Source organism: Microtus ochrogaster, unplaced genomic scaffold (assembly GCF_000317375.1).
Source record: "Microtus ochrogaster isolate Prairie Vole_2 unplaced genomic scaffold, MicOch1.0 UNK6, whole genome shotgun sequence".
Classification (NCBI taxonomy): domain Eukaryota; kingdom Metazoa; phylum Chordata; class Mammalia; order Rodentia; family Cricetidae; genus Microtus; species Microtus ochrogaster.
In genome coordinates this window covers 10,301,540-10,322,905 of record NW_004949104.1, presented here as the reverse complement: position 1 = coordinate 10,322,905, position 21,366 = coordinate 10,301,540, and the positions used below count along the sequence as shown (strand labels likewise).

Sequence of the window (21,366 nt, the reverse complement as noted above, 5' to 3'; positions counted from 1 at the left end):
CACACACACACACACACACACACACACACACACACACACACACACGGTAGCAGTCCTTGAAATCATTTTATTAGAAAGGATCAGCTTGCTTGTCTGGCAGACAGAAAGCTCTGGACTCAACCCCTTACACTAATTTAGTGTGTCAGGTTTGGTGGGGATAGGGGTTGTATTTCTTGTCTGTGTGTATGTAGAGCTCTAGCCCACTGCCGGGTCTTGTCTTGTAACAGGCCCCTAAAACAGTTGCTAACCCCATTCTACGGCATTCTACGGCATTGACACCTGCGGGATCCGAGGCTGCAGTGGCCAGTTCGAGGCCAGCCTTCCTCCCTCAGCCCTCAGTTAGTTGTTTCTCCTGCTGAGTTCCCTCTGAACCAACATAAAATCATCTTACCCCTTTTTTCACAACTACTCCACAGCTCTCCCCGGTCCTTTGCCTGACCTTTTCTCTTAACCTATTCTGGCAACCACAGGTCATTTTTAAGAACAAGACAAAATCCTGATCCACCTGAATGCACTCCAAAGGCTCCCAGAATGTCACCTGTCCAGGGCTCCTCCCTCTTTAGCCTGGAATCTGCTGTGGCCAGATATCAGACTTCCAGGAAAAGACCCACAAAGGCCCAACCACTCCCTCTCTGTAGAGCTTTCTGTGTGACCCTCCTTTGCTATGTAGCCACTCCCCTTGTCAGTGGCCTTTCTGGCCTATGCCCACACCCCAGGGACAGGCCAGAGAATGTTCTCCCAAGTTCTTACCTGGCCCTTGTTTTGTCAGGACAAGACTGTGGTGGTAGCAGACTTCGGGCTGTCACGTCTTATAGTGGAAGAGAGGAAAAGGCCCCCAGTAGAGAAGGCCGCCTCCAAGAAACGCACCTTACGAAAGAGTGACCGCAAGAAGCGCTACACTGTGGTGGGAAACCCCTACTGGATGGCCCCCGAGATGCTGAATGGTGAGTTCTGGTGGGAAATTGAGGGCCATAAGCTGGGGAAGCCTGCTAAGGACAGACACTCAATAGGGGATGGGGTTTCTTTTAAGCCTTGGCCAAACCAGACCTAATAAATTCCTTCTTTCCAGACTCAGCTGTGGCAGCATGCCATCCTGGGCATCAGGTGAAACCTGACTAGCTTTTGTCTCCAAAGGGTAGCTAAGGGCCAGGTCAGTTGGTGCTCCAGATCAAGAGCTGAAGTGTAGTGCCCCCTGGTGGATGCTGGCCTGCATTCTTGAAAAGCAGTGGGGTTGCCAGACTTCGGAAAGTGTTGGAAACAGCCTTTCCATGGCTCACAGCCAGAGCCTGGATGAACCTGAACCTGGGTGCAGTTCTTTCTGCCATTCAGCTGCATCCTGAGGAATGTGTTACAAGCCCCCAGGCAGGCCACCCGAGACCGTAAAGATGGTTTCCAAGCAATGCCCATCTCAGGATGCCTTTATGGTGTTCTAGCCCTAGTTTTTGGCTGTGGCTTGGCTTGACCCAGTACAGAGCAGGAAAGAGACCTGACCTTAAGCCTGTTTTCTTCTCTTCCTCAAGGCAAGAGCTACGACGAGACGGTGGATGTCTTCTCTTTTGGGATCGTTCTCTGTGAGGTGAGCCCCGGCTCAGAGGCCCTGCCTGCCTTGGATCTGAGCTCTCCTGGAAGTGAACAGTTTGCCACAAAATCAGCAGTTAGGCTGCAGCATAGCTCAATATCTCTCCAAGCACTTGGTCAAGCAGTCACATCAGACAGCTTTTGTGACTCCTACAAAGTTATGAGTGGAAGAGGAGGGTCAAACAATGGTGGAACAATGAAAGTTTCTTACCCATCACTTCCTTCAGGAGATGGCGATAGAATAGCTGTCAGTACAGAAAACTAAGCTGCTGCTAACAGACTTCAGACATTAATCAGACCCAGCCCCTCACCCTGTAGAGCCTTGCCCTGGTAGAGGACATAGCTACAAAGGGACATGGACAGGGTGGGGTAAATGGAAGCTTCTAGCTTTCAGGTACTAGTTACCAGCATTGCTTCTGCTGCAGGGAGGCTTCTTCTAAACCCTCCTCATTAGCCAGTCTCCTAGTGCATGGAGAGGTTGGGATTAGCAAGATGAAGAGAGATGGGGGTACGAGGCTGCCCTCTAGTGTGGGTTTTCGCTACTTCTCCTGCCTTGTGTCTGCGGCCTCTGTAGACCCTCCTGACCAGCTGTCTTCTCACCTGCAGATCATTGGGCAGGTGTACGCTGATCCTGACTGCCTGCCCCGCACACTGGACTTTGGCCTCAATGTAAAGCTTTTCTGGGAGAAGTTTGTCCCAACAGACTGCCCCCCAGCCTTCTTCCCCCTGGCTGCTATCTGCTGCAAACTGGAGCCTGAGAGCAGGTTGGTGGCTCATCCTTCCTCCCAACATACAGTCCCAAGGTCCCGAGATGCTCGCTTTAGTGATCCCACGCCCTTCCCTGGCACAAGCAGTGGCAGAAACCTTGATCTCGAGGGTAAACTGCTAACCACTGAAGCCACTTGATAGCTCTGACATACCACATTAGGGGAAAGATGGAGCGAGTTCCAGGACAGCCAGAGCTACAGTGAGGCGCTATCTAAAGGGGGAGGGGGCGAGGATATCACCCTGTACAGCACTTGGCTAGAATGTCCAGGGCCCTGGGTTCTATCCCCAGTACCACACGGGCAGTTGCACACCTAACACACGTGAAGAGGAGGTACCTAGAGAAGGACCATGAGACCTGTACATAAAGCACCTAACTGAATAATAAAAATAGACTTAGACGCTGCCTAAGTTACTTTTCAGTTGCCACGACAAAACACCATGACCAAGGCAACTTATAAAAGAAAGCACTTGGCTGGGTTTTTGCTGATGGTGTCAGAGTCCATGTCATCATGGAGGGGATTGTGGCAGCAGGCACTAGAGCATTATCTGATCCACAGCAGGGTCTGGCTTGGGCTTTTGAAACCTCAAAGCCCTGTGACACACCACCTGCCCCCGCAAGGCCACACGTCCTAATCCTTCCAGAACAGTTCATCAGACATGAGCCTGTGTGAGCTCACTGTAACCACCACAGGAGCCAAGCTTGGTGATGGAGCTCTTCCCATCCCTGACACATGTTCTTTTTGGGGTCCTCACAATCTTTCTGTTTGCAGATTTATTTTTGAGACCATGTCTCATGTAGCCCATATTGGTTCAAATTAGATATATAATTGAAAATGACCTTGAACCTCCAGCTCTCTTGCCTCTACCTCCTCCATGCTAGGACTATCATGCCCCGTTAATATGCTGAGAATTGAACTCGGGGCTTTGTGGATGGTAGGTAAGCACCATACCAGCTAGGCCACATCACCAGCACCGAAATGTTCGTTTAGTAAGTGCAAAAGTCCAATCTAACCATTGATTGTCGCCTCTACTCAGAAGACATGAAAGGGCTTCTTTTCCCTTGGATGTTTTTGTCCTAGGCCAGGACCTCTAGCCTGGCTAGATGTCTCATAGCATTACCTTTTATATTTACAGCAAGAGGTTAAAGGGCTCATAGACCCAGGAAACAGCTGAGAACCAGCCCTGTGTCCTCCCCTCCATGCTCACAGGCTCCCTCTCTTGTCATCCCTTTTCTTTGTAGACCGGCATTCTCAAAGCTGGAGGACTCCTTTGAGGCACTGTCTCTGTACTTGGGAGAGCTAGCCATCCCACTGCCCGCAGAGCTGGAAGAACTGGACCATACTGTGAGCATGGAGTATGGCCTGACCCGGGACTCGCCACCCTAACCCTGGTCCATCCCCCTGCAGGGGGACATTCCACAGCCAGCATTGCTCCCTCTGCGCCCTGTCCTTGCTAGGAGCAGTACTGTCTAGGCTTCCTGTGGATTGACGGCTTGCTTAGAAGCAGAATAAGCCATCCCTACTACCTCCCCAGGAGGCATGCGGGTGCAGGGAAACAGTTCTCCACAGGTGCTGGGCCTGGTTACTGTCTGTAAATCCAACACTCGCCTGAAAGCTGTGAAGAAGATAAAGAGAGCCTGGATTCTAGACCAGTCTGTTACTAGGGACTACCTGGGACCTTTGCGGCAGTGAGATTCTGGGAGGCTGTAGCTTTACACTAGTCAACATGGCCTGGGCCTGCTGGGCAGGATGACAGATGAACTGGCCTGAGGGCTCTGGAGTCTGGTCCAGCAAGGTGCAGAACTTCAAGCAGTAGTTTGAGTGACAACCGAGAGCCTTCAAAGCATGCCAAGTGGCAGCAGTGATTCCTCCTCCACTCCAGGCCCTGCCCTCTGGAGCAGGTTCTCAAGAGTCTCTTAGTATGTGGCAAAACCCACAGGATCCAGAAAAAGGACTGGTTCTGCTCACCGGCCCAGGGACCACATCAGTGTGTGGGAGTTTCCACTTCAACGTCCTGTCTCAACAAGCAGCCACTCACAAAAGCACCAAAGAAGCTGGGGCTGGAGAGAAGGAGGTCCTGCCCTTTAAAAAGCCCCATATCCTGGTTGGTGGGCTCAGTCCGATGCTAGATGGGTTCTGGAGGCCATGTGGTCTGTCTCAGACTTCGGGTATAAGCAGGGAAAGGGGAGGCCCGTCAATTTCTTGGCATCCTTGTGGCAGCTACTGCACATCTCTAGCATGTCCGCTCCAGGCAGCAACTTGGGACAGGAACTGGTGGCTGTTGAGTCCCAAAGCTGAGATACGAAGAGAGTTCCCTGAGCTGGGCCCTCTTGATTCTACCTCCCTTGTTGTGGGCCCAGCTCTTGCTTCCTGAGCCACACTCCAGGGCCACGGGCATTGGAAACCCTCAGGGTACCTTCCACCCCTGGCTGCCAGGTATCCAGGGACTCTCCAGCTCACACCGTATTTGACAAATTGGGAGTGGATTTGGTTATAAATACAATGTGTGGTGGGTTGTACTGGTAAGGGGATCTGGAGAGTGGTTGTTGCTGTTATTAGTTTTTCTCTATTGGGTGACATGTGGAATACTGTACATAGACAAGATGAACTGTGGGGTGGGAAGTCATCTTTGGTCACTTTACTTACTGTGTGGACTGTCCTTGTGTGTGGAATTTGCAAACTTGCTGTAGGGGAGTCCTGAACTCCCAGCATGGTTCAGCATCCTGCAACTGGTTACGCTTGAACTGTCCCCAGCAAGTGTGGGAGTGGTGGGCCTGAGCTGGGCCGTGAAGCAGACTAAATAAATTAAGCGGTTAACATAGCGAAGGTGCTGAGAGTGGAAAAGTAACTCAGGGCCTGGAGGAGTTGGAGATAGTAAGCCCTTAAAAGCAGTTACTGTTTTTGCAGAAGACCAAGGTTTGGTTCCCGGCACCCACATGATGGGTGTTTGGGGCACTCAGCACCTCTTCTCATATCTGTGAGCTCCTGCACACACGCAGAGCACACATATATTCCCAGGTACAGATACACATATCAAATTTTGTTTAAAAAGTTTAAAGAAACATTCGTCTGCCCACCTCCGGATCCAAGCCACGTAAGTGCTCACATCAGGAATTCTCAGTCTCAAGTTGAATCCCCTCCCCTGGACAGCAAACCTTCAGAGGTCATGCACATCCACTTGAGGTAGCCTTCTCTGTGGAGCAGGTCGGTGGCCTCATTGTAGTCCCACCACAGGGCTATTAGGCCAGGCTCTGAGTTGCTGGCCCAGTCCTCAGGGACCGTCTGCTTCCAGCCTTCTACATCAGAGGCTGGAGCAAATGACGCTACTGTTGTGAGGTCCTGTGCACAAACACAAACCTACAACTTCCACCTGGTGTTACAGTATGTTTACACATCTGCACTTGAGAATCCCCATGAATTCAAGGCCAGCCTAGCCTACCTAGTGAGTGTGAGGCCAACAGCCAGATTTTTTTTCTATAAACCTAAATTCACCTAAGTATTATGAAGCTGAAGGATGTAGAATATCTGCAGAATCTAGTCCCTAGTAAACACTGGTGATCTAAAAACAGCAAAGGCTGAACATAGGCAAGGTCACTCTGCTCTGATATACCTAGAACTTGACCTGTTGCTGAGTCCACTGCTGAAACTTGAAGAAATACCCCACACACTACCTAGCCACCCCACCCCAGGAGCTTCCCTCCTAACCTGCAAGAACCACCCTCAGCCCCAGGTAGTGGTTTCTCCTTTGGCTGCTGTGGAACTGCCAACTACCCCTTTGTTTCTAGTCCCCAACAAAAGATTTTGGGAGGGTCCATCCTAAGTCCTCTACGTTGGAAAGAATAATAAAGGAGAGAAGACATAAAGGGATCAACTTGGTGCTTCAACCTTAAGATGGTCATGGCGGCCTTGACAGTCGGTGCGGGGGCTGCAGTTTGTAGCAGTTCAGCCATTACTACCTCCCAGTGACTGGGTCACAGTGATCAAGAAGGCAGAAGTATGGATTGGTACTCGGGGAGCATTCCCAGCACTACAAAAACGTGGCAAGCAGAGTTGTGTTTTGTGTTTATATAAGTCAAATGCAGAGCAGTTTCCCACAGTTCATACACAGGTGTCAGAATGAGGTATATAAAACATACACAGAAATACTTTCATAGAAAAGTCGGAAGTAGTACTGTTCTTTTTCCCATAGTCAGTTCCACCATGGGAACCCTGAGGTCTAGGCCTCCTCAACAGATGGCTCCAGAGAGCAGCCCGGGGAAGGGAGTGGGCCGCACCCACCCCTCTCTGTGGTGGGCGGTAGAGGGCGCCTGGCTGGGGAACACTGCCCAGGCCAGGAAGCTGGGCACCCCTGGCCATCCAGATTTTGCTTTGATGCAAACACTTTTCCCTCTCTGGAGACCCTGTGTCTGAAACTTGGAACCCCTTAAGGTCCTTCCCAGTGCTTTAGTGATTGTTTTGTATAGGTTGCAATCCTAGCCCTATGGAAGGCACTGGCCTGGAGGCCATCGGGCTGCCTGTGAGCCAAGATGTATTGTGAAGGCAATCCCCTCCATGCCTTTGCTACCTAGCCTCTGGGCCTACTCTAGGTTCACAGACGCCGATATGTGTAATTCCCATGGGTTGACTGGTTATTCTCTTATCAGCACAAAATGGAGAAAGACCATCTGGATACCCAAATCTGAAGCTGAAGGCAGAAGCAGGCCCTTGTGTGTCTTCCTCAGCAAAATGTTTAGTGCAGTTCTTCCCTTTCTTTCCTTACAGAACAGGAAGAGTCCCTTGGGCCCAGGCCTGGCCCAGAGTTGTCAAGGCACAACACTACCAGCAAGCTGGAGCACGCCCAGCAGCCCTCATCCAGAACCCATTTGCAGCCCAAGTTCTGACTCGTGTACAAATTCACTTCTGGTTCTCAGAAGTCAGAAGGGACCTTCCATCCCAAATACTACATATATAAATGCTGCCTCATGCATGACCTGTTTGACCTTAACTATGAATAACAGTATACGCCACTCAAGTTCCTGGGTGACGAATGGAAAGGCAGAGACCGAGGCCACCTTAGGTGTACAGCATAGAGGAGCCTCGCCAGTTCCCTGTCTTTCCCTGGGTCAGGCAATGTGGAAGCCCTTATTTGCCACAGGACCACTGTGGCAGTCGCTATCCAGGGGCAAGTCCGCTCCAAGGGATAGCAAAGGAGCACTGAGGGACCCTACCCAGCCTCCTCACACTCACCCATAATGCTCCCTGCTTCTGCTTGTGTCATGAGGAGTCTTGTCTCCCGCTCAAAAGAAAAATGGAATAGGGTTTTAACCACAACACAAAATATAGCTCCTCCCAGCTGCAAGAGTGTGGCCTGTCCTGTACCAGTGTCTTCATGGGCTCCTGTCCATTGAAGGGGCTCAGGCCCCAGGGGTGCCAGCCTGGCTCACAAGGAGGGTGCTGCCCTCCTGAGGGTCAGCGGGAGTCTGGTTGCTGTGTACGACAATGGTCTTCTCGTCCATGATCTCACAGGTAGGGTTAGTGAAGGCAGACAGGGGCAGGGTGATTCGCTGCATCTCCCGCTCACACACTTTCTGCTCATGTTGCTCTTTCAGGTCCTTCCCCCTGTCAGGAAAAGAAAACACTCAGATTGTGCTCAATTAACTTTACCAAAGCCTGAGCAGGAGCTCTCCCTGGTGACAGCGAATCACCTGACCAAGCCAGGACTAACACTGGCTAGTCCATCCTCCTGGCCGCCTTAAACTCCATAAGGCCTTGCTGCCGGCTCTTGTCTCTGATCCCCTACTGTAAGGTGGGATGGCTGCTGCATGAGACTCAGTGGGGATAGTGTAGAAGGAACTGAAAGAAAGCAGGCCTTTGTTTCCAGCCCAGGGGTCCCAAAAAACCTAAAGACCTACCCTAGCTTCATCCCTAACCAATGAAATTGTCCAGAAAATGGAGCAGCCCATCCTGCTACAGGACTGCCTTCTTAGGCTGGTGAGATAGCTCAGCCAGTAAAGGCACCTACCACCAAGCCTGATGACGTGAGTTCAGAAGAACCCATCTCAAGCTGACATCTGACATCTACAACTGCAGGAGCAGGCATGCTCCTCTCCACCACAAAACAAGTTTGTGTGTTTCAAAGACTGCCTTGTCATCCTTTAGTCCTGAAAAGTGGGAGCCCAGGCTGCCAGTGAACTATTCCCAGAGACAAAAGGACTCAGGGCCGCACCGAGCAAGAGAATACAATGAAAATGGCTACCAAACATCTCAGTCAGTGCCTTGGATTCCTCCTGATACTCAGTGACTCATCTGAGCCATAGAGTCGCTCTGCTTACGTAGACAACTCACGCCACGCCGGGGATGAATGGATGTGTGTATTATGTACGTATGTATGTACAGATCATCTCACGTCATTCTCAGTTTAGCCCAAAGACTTAGTTCTTGTTCATTCTATAAACAAAGAAATGGCCCAGTGCATTTAAGGGATGCTCCAAGGAGTTTACTGTGCACTGACTACTGTTAAGAGTCAGCCCCTAAGGCACAGTGGTACAGGGATTCAAACTTAGGTCTTTTTTGTTTGTTTTGTTTTGTTTTTGGAGATAGAGTTTTTCTGTGTAGCCTCGGCTATCCTAGAACTCACTCTAGGCCACGCTGGCCTTGAACTCACAGAGCTCTGCCTGCCTCTGCCCAAGTTCTGGGATTAAAGGCGTGCACCACCAACCACCTGGCAAACTTAGGTCTTCTTTTTTTTTTTTAAATATTTATTTATTATGTATACAATATTCTGTCTGTGTGTATGTCCTCAGGCCAGAAGAGGGCACCAGACCTCATTACAGATGGTTGTGAGCCACCATGTGGTTGCCAGGAATTGAACTCAGGACCTTTGGAAGAGCAGGCAATGCTCTTAACCACTGAGCCATCTCTCTGGCCCCAAACTTAGGTCTTCTTAATGGACATGTATGATGCTTTCCAATGGACCCCTGCCCACCCGCCAACACACACACACACATTCTCTCTCTCTCTCTCTCTCTCTCTCTCTCTCTCTCTCTCTCTCTCTCTCTCTCTCCAATAGACTGCATGCCAGAACCAGTACAGAGCCCAGGGCAGATCCTTTGAAGCCAACAAATTAGGCTCAGCTGCCAGGGAAACGATCGAAGGAAATATGAACTAAGTGGGTGATAAACACAGGACTCTGGGGTAGAGGCCAGAGCAATGCAATGGAGGAGGGAGTGATCTTTGAGTGAAACTTCCACCATAAGTCTCAATAAACTCAAGAGTGAGATGACCCCCAGAGGGACTGCGAAAGTGGGAGGATGAGAAAGTCAACAAAGGTCCTCTCTCTGCTCATGCAGTCGCTCAAGAACACCACACTGAGTTGGGCGGTGGTGGCGCACGCCTTTAATTTCAGCACTCTGGAGGCAGAGGCAGAAGATCTCTGAGTTTGAGACCAGCCTGGTCTACAGAGCGCGTTCCAGGATAGGCTACAAAGCTACACAGAGAAATCCTGTCTTGAAAAACAAACAAAGATAACCACCACATTAGTGTTCATCAACAGTTGCAACAAGAAGGCCCTGGGCGAGGCGAAGGCCTTCAACAGGCACTCGACATGGTGCTGGGGAATGGGAAGATGTGGACCCCCAAGAGTAATGGACAAGAAGGCATCCACGCCAGTCAACAAGGACAGCTACATCTCCAAGACGGACCTGCCCATTGTGTGCTGTGGACCTCACTTATCCCAGGCAAGCTGAGTAGGGGCTGCTTCCCTCCACGAGAACCTGCTCCCTGCCCTGCCCTGCCCTGCCCTGCCCTGCCCTGCCCTGCCCTGCCCTGCCCTGCTCTCCAGCTGAAACAAAACAAAAAGCAGCACCGGAGCCTGGTTCAGATCTCAGGGACATAGCTCTGATCTGCTGTAGTCTGCATCCGTCATGTGATGTACAATGAGAAAAGCTGGAGAACAGAGTACTGGAGGAGACAAGTGCGCAGAGGCCTCAGGACTCTTAATTAGCCATGTCTCTCTGCTGTGGATCCTGCTCGGCCTATTTGGGATGTAATAATCTCCAGAACCCTGGATATTCTGGAAGAGTTGTCCACCTGAGATATGCTCTGATCCCAAATGGAAGGTCACAGGAGGTCAGTAAGCTCATCTTCCTATGGCATGGGGTGGGGGGGGGGACAGGGGCAACCAAGTCTCTCAACATGTAAGCCCAGCCTAGCCCACTCTTTCATTAGCATCTGTCCTGGGGATCAGTTCCCACAGCAGAAAACCTCCCAGAGCACCACAGGCAAAGATAGGTACACGATTCATGAAGAGGGGATTCTCTACAATAACCACTCCCTTCCTCAAACCCTGAGTCACCCATCGGAGGTGGCTAATGGCTATCTGCATAATAAAAAGCCACTTTCTAAAAGACTGCTCGTGAACGGAAACATTTGGAAGGTCTGGGTTTAATTTTGGTAAGGGATCCTCCTCCCTAAGCTAGCAGCGATTTGCAAAAATGAAACATTCAAGTCAAAGTCTACAAGAAGGATGGAGGAAGAAGGCAAGCCAGGAACCCATGACTTCCGAAATACCTAGCCAAGGTACCAAGGGTGTCCCATCACCCAGCAAAAGAGCACAACTACACCTTTGATGGATGCCACACACTTTACGCAAGCAGTGTCCATTGCCTACATGAAGAAGCCTTGCTTTCCTCCGCTCCCTCGCATATGAAGAATGTATCTGTAGCCTGCTGAGCAGCTGATAACTGTCAGGCCTCATCACACACAAGTCTGGGAGGCGCAGGGCCGGAGAGGGGGAGAGATTATCTCTATTCATGGGGAAAGCAGGGCTGGAAAGGCAATCTGGGGTAAAGGAAACAGACAGTGTGCCTAGTCTAGATTGGCCTCATCCATTTAGGAACCTGGAAGCATGCCTGACCCCACGTGCCTGCTGAATCCTACTTGGGAATCCTGGAGATGAAGTAGCTGATGCTGCCAGGCCTGCTAAACTGACCATTAGGTGGCCCAGAACCGTCTCCCAGCCGTGGGGGCGGGTGAGAAAGTCGGGCTGTTGTCGGGCTGCCAAGATAGAACAAAGGCTTATTCACCGACTCAGCTTCTCTCCCAAGGGGGTGAAATGGTGTTGACTTACTGTTTCCCTCCCTTTTTATCAGAGAATAAGAGCTCCCTGCAGAGCTAAAACAGCACTCAGCAGGGACAGGGAGCTACCCCAGCCAAGGGCTTAGCCACTTCGTGGCCAGAGTTACTAGGACAAAGACCCAGCCAAACAATTCCCTTCTACCCCCACCTTTAGCTCTTCCTCGCAGGAGGAAGCCTGGTACCTGCCTACCCTTCCCAGCTCTGGAAAGCTCCCTCCATCAGCCAAGTCCGTGGCCCTGCAGAGTTCAAGACTTGCATTAATTACCCTGACTGCTCTGGGGCCAGTGCAAGCTGGGCTGGCCAGAGAGCAGAGGAAACAGAACTGCTACCTGCCTCTGGCTTTCTACCCCTGGGTTATGGAAACAACGGAGCCTCTTCGAGGCAGTGCAGGTTTCTTCAGAGATTACTCTGAGCTGCTGCTGTTTTCTGAGTCAGAAGCCATGCTGTGCCACCCCGCTGCTCTGTGCCACCAAGGTGGCTACTGTACACCTGATTCCATCCTCCTGACACCCATGTGCCCTCTGTTATCATGTCAGACCTGAAAAGACTGAGAAGGGGGTGGCGAGGAAGGGAAGTGTAAACCAAGAGCAGAACTGAGATTTAAACCAAGCAATAGTTTCCTCTACAGAAATATCAGTGCTGGGAGGTCATCAGAGCTCACGCCCTACCTGGGGAGTAAGCTGGGACCCACAAAAGGTAAATGATGTGCTTAGTGCATGGCGTCCACAAGTGGAGGGAATTCCAGAACAAGATCTTGTTTCTTTTGCTTTCCAAACTCAGTCATTCTTTGAGAACTTTCACTTTTTCCTACTGTCCTGAGAAATTGAAATTTAAATGAGGCTACTGGGCTTTGCTGGACTTTCTGAAGATAATCGACAGCCAGGCATGGTGGTTCATGCTTCATAAATTCCAGCACTCAAGAAAGCTGAGGCATAAAGACCACGAATTCCTGGCTGTGGATGGAGAGACAGCTAAGCAGGAAAGAGCATTTGCTGCTCTTTCTGAAGACCCAGGTTTGATTCCCAGCAACTACATAGCAACTCACAACCCTCCATGTACGCAAATGGTGCACAGACATACATGCAGGCAAAATATCCACACATATAAATGAGAGAGAGAGTTCCTAGCCAGCCTGAGTTACACAGTGAGAACCTATGTCAAAACAAGGAACACACACATAACAACAAGAACACATGGTCTAGTCTGGGCACCTAGGACCTGGTACTTTAACTCTTCTAGGCCTGGGCTCCTCATTAGGAAGAGCCTTGGGCAAGAGCAGAGAAAGGCACACAGCAGGGCCTGACTTACCAAGAAAGCATGAAACAAAGAGCTGATGCTGTGATTTCTATCTGATTATCATCCTGCTGTTACAATGTTTAACAACACTTGTGGGTAGCTGGATGTATGGGGAGAAATATCCCCACTTAACAGGCACGATATCCACCAAGCAAAGGCTGCCTGAAAAGGCATTCACCTTCCAGCTCTTGCCCTGACATCTGTCCCCTAATTGTGAGGAGATGGAGGCTCAGAGCTTGTTTCTAACCCACATGTGGTTTCCTGTTGAACAGGTTGTTCTCAGAACATGTTTGCTAAGGAAAAGGGTGGTCCGAGGTTAGTGACAGTCTGGTGACTTAGTGCCTTCCCCCGAGTTTACAGGAAAGTAATCTCAAGGTCACATGGCAGTCCCATGACAGTCGAAAAGAGTAAGACAAAAGAAATAAGACCTGGTTTCTCCACTGGGCACCAGCTGGGCTTGGAATTAAGAGCAGTTACTTTGAGCACCTGGAAGGTCTGGAAACTGTCACAGATTGAATGGCAGCCAAATACTACCAAACGCTGAGGAAGAGGGGAGTATTTCAGGGCTCAGTGCATGGTCTGCGTCAATGGCTTGTGCCGGCAAAGCAACTACTCTGTTTCTTCACTTTTTAAATGAACAAGCAGGTGTCCCTGGACCTGCACGTCAGCAGTCCTTCTGTGGACACAGCCACAGTCTGGGAGGCAGGATGCTCCCAGAACAACCTCTCTGCTCTCTGACTCATGAACAATCAGAGAAACCAGCAAAGCCATCTGTTCAGGCCGATGGAAGAGCTGGGATTTAAACCAATCCAGTCAACAGTGCCTTCTCAGAAACATCAGACTGCAGGGTCATCATCATCTCCAACACCCCATCTAATGAAAGGTGAATAACTCATCAAGTTATTCACGGTACAGATAAGCACAACAGGACTAGGAACCATTTCCTGTGTGCCGTGCACTGAGCTAACACACATTTGCCCCCCAGGAATGCTTTGGACTAGTAACAAGAAACAACCTGCCCAGTCACCCAGATGGCAGTCTGCTCCACCATATTCTGGATGTGAAGCCACAGGCAAGGCACCTACTTTTTCTTGTTTCAAGTTTCCTCAGAAAACTGGGAAGAACAGCATTTGTTTCATAAACGCAACTGTGAGCATAATGGGGAGGAAGCAGGAGGATTCAAAGTTCAAGAAGCTATGTGGGGCCATAGTGACGCATGCCAGGCAGATCTCTGTGAGTTCGAGGCCAGTCTGGCCTACAGAGTGAATTCCAGGACAAGCTCCAAAGCTACAGAGAAACTCTGTCTCAAGGATTCTGTGACTTCAAGGCCAAGTTGATCTACCCAGAGAGATCCATGCCAGCCAGAATTATTACATAGTGAGACCTTGTCTCCAAAAAGGAAACAACCAAAAAAACCACCATCACCACCACCGTGAATGAAAGCAACAAAGAGCTCAAAGCCAATTTTTGCTTTACAGTGAATTCAAGGCCAACCTGAACTACCTTGTCTCAAAACAAAAGGTGAAGCTGGGGCGTGCCATGTGTTTGAAGCAGAAACAGCAGGTGACATCTGTGGTTGCTGTAGTAATTATCACAGTTCCTTTTCAGTCTGCAATTGGGCTGAACCCAGAACCTCTAAGAATACCCTGGGCTTATAAAATGATGGCTGAGAGGCACTTTGATATGACTCAGACAATGGCTCTCACTGCTGGACAATGCAGTCCGCTGTATCACTTCCTTTATAGGAAGGCTTTTGGGTCAGAGAAATACAGCTGATCCTCGGGGCTGGAAGTCAAATACCCTGTTTTGTCCAACAGCCTGCCCTGTAACAACAATTTGGACTCAGAACCACACATCACTGATTACGAGACCTGCCCCATGGGGCTTTGACAGGAGACCTTTCAAAACAAGCATTCCTCCTGCCCTCCAGCTGCAAGTGTGTCCCTGCTTCTCAAGCAGTCTCCTGTCCTTTCCCTATGGGATAAGGAGTGGTGATGGGTTTTCTTGTGTCACCATTCTTCTCTTCACTAAAGACATCCCACTCAGGAAATGTTAAGCCCCAACTGTAAGACTGCAAGACCAGGAGCTAGGAACCTTTCCCAGTAGCAGAATGTTTTGTTTAGACACATGGCCTCACTCACAATTCAGCATCTGCCTGCTGAGATTAAAGACAGTATCTTAGGGCTGGAGAGGTGGTTCAACACTTAAGAGCACTGACTGTTCTTCCAGTGGACCCGGGGTTCAATTTCCAGCACCCACAGGATAGCTCACTGTGTGGAACTCCAGGTCCAGGGAATTCGGAGCCACTCTCTGGCCTTCCTAGGCATTAAGTGCTCATGGAGTGCACAGACATTCATTATATACAGACAAAGACTCAAGAAAAGAAAAAAAAATAACTCTTAGCCAGGCAGCTGCACTCAGAAGGCAGAGGAAGGCAGATCTCTGTGAGTTTGAGGCCAGCCTGGTCTACAGCATGAGTTCCAGGGCTACACGGAGAAACCCTGCCTAGAAAAAGACAAAAAAAACAGACATGTTTTTTTCTCCCTCCTCTTCTTCTTCTTGATACAGGGCCTCACAGTCTTCAAACTTGTAAACCCCCTGCCTCAGTCTTCTGAATTCTGGGATTATAGCAGATATACATCATTGCACCCATCTTAGTAGCAGATTTTTTTTTTTTTTTGGTTTCTCTGTATCTTTGGAGCCTGTCCTGGAACTAGCTCTTGTAGACCAGGCTGGCCTCGAACTCACAGAGATCCGCCTGCCTCTGCCTCCCAAGTGCTGAGATAAAGGCATGCACCACCACCGCCCGGTGTAGTAGCAGAATTTTAAAATTCGACAAAAATGAATCTAGTCTCCTTCAGAGCATGGTGACATGTGCTCATAAATCCCCAGTACTCAAGAGGTGGAGACAGGAGGATTATGAGTTTGAGACTACTCCTTCAAGGCCAGTCTGAGCTATAGATGGAGACCCTGGGCATGGGGGAAGGGGGTGTCAGTATTTAAGTCCTTGCCCTAGTTGTCTAAGGTCACCTGGCAGTGACGAAAACCAGATCTCTGCTCCTGAGCTGGGTTTTCCTTCTCCTTTGGAAAGACATCTAGAAGCCGATATGACATTGTGTCTCTTCTGTAGCCCTATTTAGAGAGCCAGGAAGAGAAAAGACTCACCTCTTGTAAGTGTAGCCCAGGATGATGCCAACTCCGATGGCAATGATGATCACCATCATAGTAATGCCCAGCACGTAGCCTGCGGGGGACAGGACACAAGGTCCTATTAGCCACACCCCAGAAATCAGCAAATGACGTCATCTGATGAATCCCAACCAAGGCGACCCTACCCAGAGTTCCCAGATCCTTCTTCTCCTTGGAATTCATCCTCACGCGCTGACTGATGCCAATCACTGACTGCACCTCTGCTGCCTCGCTCCTGGCTGGCAGGACATTAGCAGGAGGAAACACCTGTGCCTCTTTGTCACCTGGAGCTTCAGACTTCTCTTCCAGCTCGGTTGTAGCAGCTGGTGGTGCTTGGGAAGCCGTCTCTGGAGCTGAGGTGAGAAGAAGTTCTCATCAGAGACTGCCCGGAGTGCATTCTACAGCTGAACCTGACCTGATTGCTGGGGGCATTATGGGAAGGGGTTCACCCTAAAATGCTCTGCTAGACTGAAACCAAAGCCTGCCCTGGGTCAGGCGTGGTGGCGAATACCTGAATTGACACACTCCGGAGGCAGAGGCAGGAGGATCTCTGTGAGTCCCAGGTCAAGCAGAGCTGCACAGTGAGACCTTGTCTCAAAAATAGCAAGGAAAAAAAAACAACTCCCTGCCCCAGGGGCAAAATGAAGCCTGAAAGGGAGGGGATGTGATACAAGGCAAATGTGAGGAAAGCGTCTTCGGGAACAACTTCTCTCCTGCCTCCCACTTGTCTCTTCAAGTGCTTACTATCTTCCAACACCCAGTTGGACTTGCTGGAGAATGTCGCCACAGACACAGTCTTCACGTCAGGAGACAGTCCACACTGAGCGCAAGATTCGTGCCAATTAGTGTTAAGGGCACGAATAATTGCATTTATTCCTAGAGAACTGTCTTAGTTATCTTAAGCCTAAAAGCTTTGGAAACAAATCCGGATACCCCCACAGCCTCTGGCAGGTCTCCGAACTTCTGGGTGACTCAGTTCCCTCACACTGCTTCTTCCCGGGGAATTGTGAGCACGGTGTCTAGCTCACAGCAGACGCTACACACAGCAAAAGCTGGTGAGGCGCTTCGCTGAAGAAGCAAGCTGCCTCCCACCGTTGTTTACAAGTGCTCGCGGAGGATGAGCTCACTCCGAATGCCGCGGCGGCCAATGGGCTTCGGGCTCCGCGGCCTGGAGATAGCTCTGACCAATCGGACGGCGCGGGGGTGGGACGGGGCGGGGCGGGCGTCGTGCGGCCGCACGTGCGAGGCGGGTGCAACCGCCGCTGCCTCGCACCCGGGGGGCTGGCGTCCTCTCCCCCCGGGATTCAGGGCGGGTACCTGGACAGTGCACGTCTTCGCAAAGCCGCTTCTCAGGGACGCCGGTGTCGCTGCTGATGTAGCACCAGGGCCCGCGCGGGTCCTGGTCCGGGTTCCGGCAGTAGTTGTGGTTGCCAGAGCCTGAGGCGGAGAGAAGAGACGTCAGGGACCGCTGGCCGCCGCCCTCCAACCCCGCCCGCCTCCCCGGCGGACACTCACTGGGCTCGGGGGGCGACCCACGGCTGCCTTCCGCGGCCAGCCAGTTGAGGCAACGGAGACCCGGCGCGGGCGACGGTTGGTCCTCCCGGTACAGGTGGCCGCCGTCCCAGAAGCAGCCTGTGAGGAAGAGCAACCCACCCGGGACCCTGAGTGCGGCTCTCTGGCCTCGTGGGGTGGAAAGCCCTGTGTACCTCAGAGTGAAAGTGGAGAGCTCTTGTCATGCCCCTAACGGCGTCCGGTCACAGGCAACACTCAGAGATTTAGCTTTGGTTTTTTTTTTTAAGCCTACCCAGGTGCAAGGTGTTGTTACTCTTGGATTTGGGGCCGCTGTGGAGGTGCTGGAGGGCTGGCTAAAGTCGGTCTGTGGAGATTTTGATTCTGGGCAGTCAGACCTGGAAGTCATCCCAGTGTTGAGAAGTCCATGTTATATAAACTGATGTTCCCTTCTCCGCGGGTACGGCCACCTTCTACTAGTTTAACAGACACCACCAGCTCCCAGGAGAATTCCACAAAAGCCTTTGATTTAGTGAAGCCAATGATTTGAGACTTCAGCTGAGGGAATCTGCCACATCTCTTCAGCTCCCACTCCCCTCAGCGGAGAGCCACGGGAGGAAGCTGGAGAGGGGAGGAGGTCTGTGCGCCTGCCACATCAAGCAAAAGGACTTTAAAAGGGCAGGACTCTGGGGACCAAGCTCCATCCACTCATGCACACGGAAAGGGGAAGAGAAAGTGACTTGTCTTTGTTCTTAATGGCAAAGATGGAGCTGCAAGCCTCTGGCAAGGAAGGAGAGAGAGGGGAGAAGAAGAGCTTTCGTAGGATAACAAGAAAACAGCCAAAAGCTTCCTTCTCTGTCAGCCTAGCCACGTTTGGGAAATCGGGGGGCTCTACCCGTTCTGCTTCATTAAGTTGCTGCAGAAAGAAAAAAAAAAAAAAACAATGTAATCTCACCTCCTGATCCATAGGCTCCTGCCAGAAGCATGTTGCTGAGAAGAAATATATGTACCGCTGCCAACAGCATCCTTGCCTCTTCCGGCTCGCAGGTGACTGAACAGCCAGTGTCCGAGTGGGGTCTCCTTGGCAGCAGTTTTGCCTCCTAGTTCCCAGCCTTGCAGTGAGACCGGCCCTTGTTGTGCTCGCTCTTCTGGTAAACAGCCTCTCTTTAGAACTGGGAGCTTCCCAGCTAGCTTGCTGCAGTCGAGGTGTTTGTCAGCTGAAAGGCGCCCCCTGGGTCCTAAGCCTCCTAGACCATACTAGATCACTAACCCTGAGCCAAGAGAGGAACTCAGCCAAGTCAAGAATGACGAGAGGTTCAGGCTTTGCTTAGCAGCAGATCCATTTGCGACCTGCACGACTGCATCCCCAGAGATTTTCTTCTTTTTGCCGTCTGTGAGTACAGAGCCATTGTGTCAGAAGGCATCGCGGAGTGGGCTGGATTAGGGCTAAAGCCCAGAGCAGTAGTGAGAGATGATGCTGATTACAAAAGCAGGAGGCATTTAAGAGCACATTGGCAGCACAAGTAAGAATATTGGAAGCAACTCTAGCCATATGTATGTATTTAAACTGTACTTTGCCAAGGTCAGGTCAGTCACATTCCTTTACTCACATTTGAGGTTTGGGGTACCCTTATATAGTAGGAATGCGGAGAGGGTGTCTTTAGTTGAAAATGCATGTTATACAAACACTGGGATTGCTAGCTATATTGTAAAGTCTGCCCTTTCTACCAGCCCTAAAATTAAGTAAAATGGCTCCCCCCACCAGTCTGTAGGAAATCCAGTTGCAGTAATGCATTCCTATCCTTAAACCACATCCACCACGTAACTTGGGACTTTTGGAGCTAGTTTGGCTGGCAGTTGAAGTTCCCAAGCAACCTCAGTAAATTGAGAGATAGAGCAGAGTGATTTGCCAAGACTACCTTGTGACTCAGGCAAGTCCCAGAATAGAAATGGGAGACTCTGTTTTGATCTTGCCACAATAATGTAGGGAGGGGAAAGTAACACTGCTAAATAAGTTTTATGGACTTTATCATAGTAGAGAGCTGACACGATTCTAACTAGTTAGAAGTGATTGAATCCTGAGGTGTCTTTTTAAAAGAAAACGTTTATTTTTATTTGTGTGTCTATCTGTGTCTGCACTCAGAGGAAAGCTTCGGATCCTCTAGAACATGGGTTCCAGGCAGTTGTGGGCCCTGGGAACTCAGGTCCTCTGGAAGAGCAGCAAGTACTCCTGACCTCTGAACTGTCTCTCCAACTCTCCTGAGGTGTTTCTTTAAAAAAAACAAAAAACAAAACAAAACAAACAAACAAAAAAAACATTGTGTCGGGGTTGAGAAATGGTTCAGTGCTTAGAAGCACTTGTTCTTGCAGAAGATCCAGGTTCAGTTCCCCTCACTTAGCTCAAAAGCAACTGTATGCAGTTGCAGGGATCCAGCACCCTCTTCTAACCTCCAGACACCAGCCTGGCCCATATCACACATGCTGACCAAACACTCATACAAATAAATGCCCCCTCCCAAAAGAATTTTCATGTATGTGGGGGACAGTACCACGTGGGGTGTGTGATATGTGCCTGTGTGTGTAGAGAAGGAAGTCAGAGCAGGATGTCTCGGGTCTTACTGCCTTAAAACAGGATTTCTTACTGAAGCAGAAGGAGGACACTTAAGCTGGGCTGGCTGGCCAGTGATCCTCCTGAGAACACAAGTTCTGGGGACCCTCCTCTCCATGCTCTCCAGTGCTGAATTATAAGGCACACGTAGCCATGCCTGGCTTTTAATGTTTGTGCTGAGGATTTGAACTCAGATCTCATAAGTGCAGAGCCATGTCCTCTTAAACAGCTCAGTTGATAGTGTGTTTGACCCCTAACAGCACAAACTGGGTAGGGGAGTACAACCCTGTAATCCCAGCTCTGGATGTAGAGGCAGGAGGATCACAAGTTCAAGATCATCCTTGAGTATGAACATAGGGAGTTTGAGACTAGACTAAGTTGTATGAGACCCTGTCACAAACTTTGAGCTGGGCGGTGGTGGCTCACGCCTTTAATCAAGGCCAGCCTGGTCTACAGAGCGAGTTCCAGGATAATCACAGCAGTTACACAGAGAAACCCTGTCTTGGAAAATGAAAAGAAAAAAGAAACTAAGAAGGAAAGGAAGTAAGAAAAATTACATAGCTTTCCCATTTATGAAAACATGCTCATAGGGTCATAGGAAGACCGGATACTGTAAATTTAGCTGTTAAGCATCAGATAGTTGGTAAGTATAGACCAGAGGTATTTAGATTTTATTATTATTTTTAAATTATGTGTATGTGTGTTTTGGGGGAAAGGGCTTGCTAACTGGAGAAATGGCTCATGAGTTAAAGAGCAATAGGTGCTTTGTATCTAGGCCTGGGAATCCAACACCCTATTCTGGCCTCTGTCATACCAGGCATGCAAACAATATAGACAAATGTAGAAAAACATCCATTCAGGCCTGGCGGCAGTGGTGCACAACTTTAATCCCAGTACTCGGGAGAAAGAGGCAAGCAGACCTCTGTGAGTTCAAGGCCAGCCTGGCCTATAAGAACTAGTTCCAGGACAGGCTCCAAAGCTACAGAGAAACCCTGTCTCAAAAAACAACAACAAAAACAAAAGCAAAATTCCATACACATAATATAAAATGCTGGGCAGTGGTGTCATGTGCCTTTAATCCCAGCATTCTGGGAGGCAGAGACAGGCAGATCTCTGTGAGTTCGAGGCAGCCAGAGATACACAGAAAAACCCTGCCTTGAAAAAACTGAAATAAAGCCGGGCGGTGGTGGCGCACGCCTTTAATCCCAGCACTCACTCTGTGAGTTCGAGACCAGCCTGGTCTACAAGAGCTAGTTCTAGGACAGGCTCCAAAACCACAGAGAAACCCTGTCTCGAAAAACCAAA

General features: G+C 50.1%; 2 protein-coding genes across 5 annotated transcripts in view; one reads left to right on the top strand and one right to left on the bottom strand.

Annotated features, from left to right (window-relative positions):
• Limk2 (LIM domain kinase 2) overlaps positions 1 to 6,331 on the top strand; it is a 70,040-nt gene extending 63,709 nt beyond the window's left edge. For all 4 annotated transcript variants that reach the window (XM_026788707.1, XM_026788706.1, XM_005366100.2 and 1 more), the window contains 4 exons: positions 770 to 944; positions 1,521 to 1,576; positions 2,185 to 2,342; positions 3,587 to 6,331. In XM_026788707.1, the coding sequence (XP_026644508.1) occupies positions 770 to 944; positions 1,521 to 1,576; positions 2,185 to 2,342; positions 3,587 to 3,731 (534 nt within the window). In that variant the 3' untranslated portion in view covers positions 3,732 to 6,331. The remainder of the gene's footprint in view (positions 1 to 769; positions 945 to 1,520; positions 1,577 to 2,184; positions 2,343 to 3,586) is intronic.
• Positions 6,332 to 6,404: 73 nt separating this feature from the next.
• Positions 6,405 to 19,150, bottom strand: Pik3ip1 (phosphoinositide-3-kinase interacting protein 1). The gene is made up of 6 exons (XM_005366097.2): positions 18,409 to 19,150; positions 17,460 to 17,576; positions 17,262 to 17,381; positions 16,091 to 16,297; positions 15,921 to 15,999; positions 6,405 to 7,943 (listed from the first exon to the last, which is right to left on the bottom strand). Exons 1-6 carry the CDS (start codon positions 18,476 to 18,478, stop codon positions 7,739 to 7,741), a joined length of 798 nt encoding a protein of 265 aa, XP_005366154.1. The 5' UTR covers positions 18,479 to 19,150; the 3' UTR covers positions 6,405 to 7,738.
• Between the last annotated feature and the right edge of the window lie 2,216 nt (positions 19,151 to 21,366).

What these genes read in the sequence shown, in the direction of transcription:
- Pik3ip1 (XM_005366097.2), bottom strand. Translation starts at nt 18,478, where the DNA reads ATGCTGTTGGCAGCGGTACATATATTTCTTCTCAGCAACATGCTTCTG. An exon ending in AGGAGCCTATGGATCAGGAG is followed by an intron (nt 17,577 to 18,408) that starts GTGAGATTACAT and finishes TCTTCCTCACAG; the next exon opens with GCTGCTTCTGGGACGGCGGC. An exon ending in TGGGTCGCCCCCCGAGCCCA is followed by an intron (nt 17,382 to 17,459) that starts GTGAGTGTCCGC and finishes TCTCCGCCTCAG; the next exon opens with GCTCTGGCAACCACAACTAC.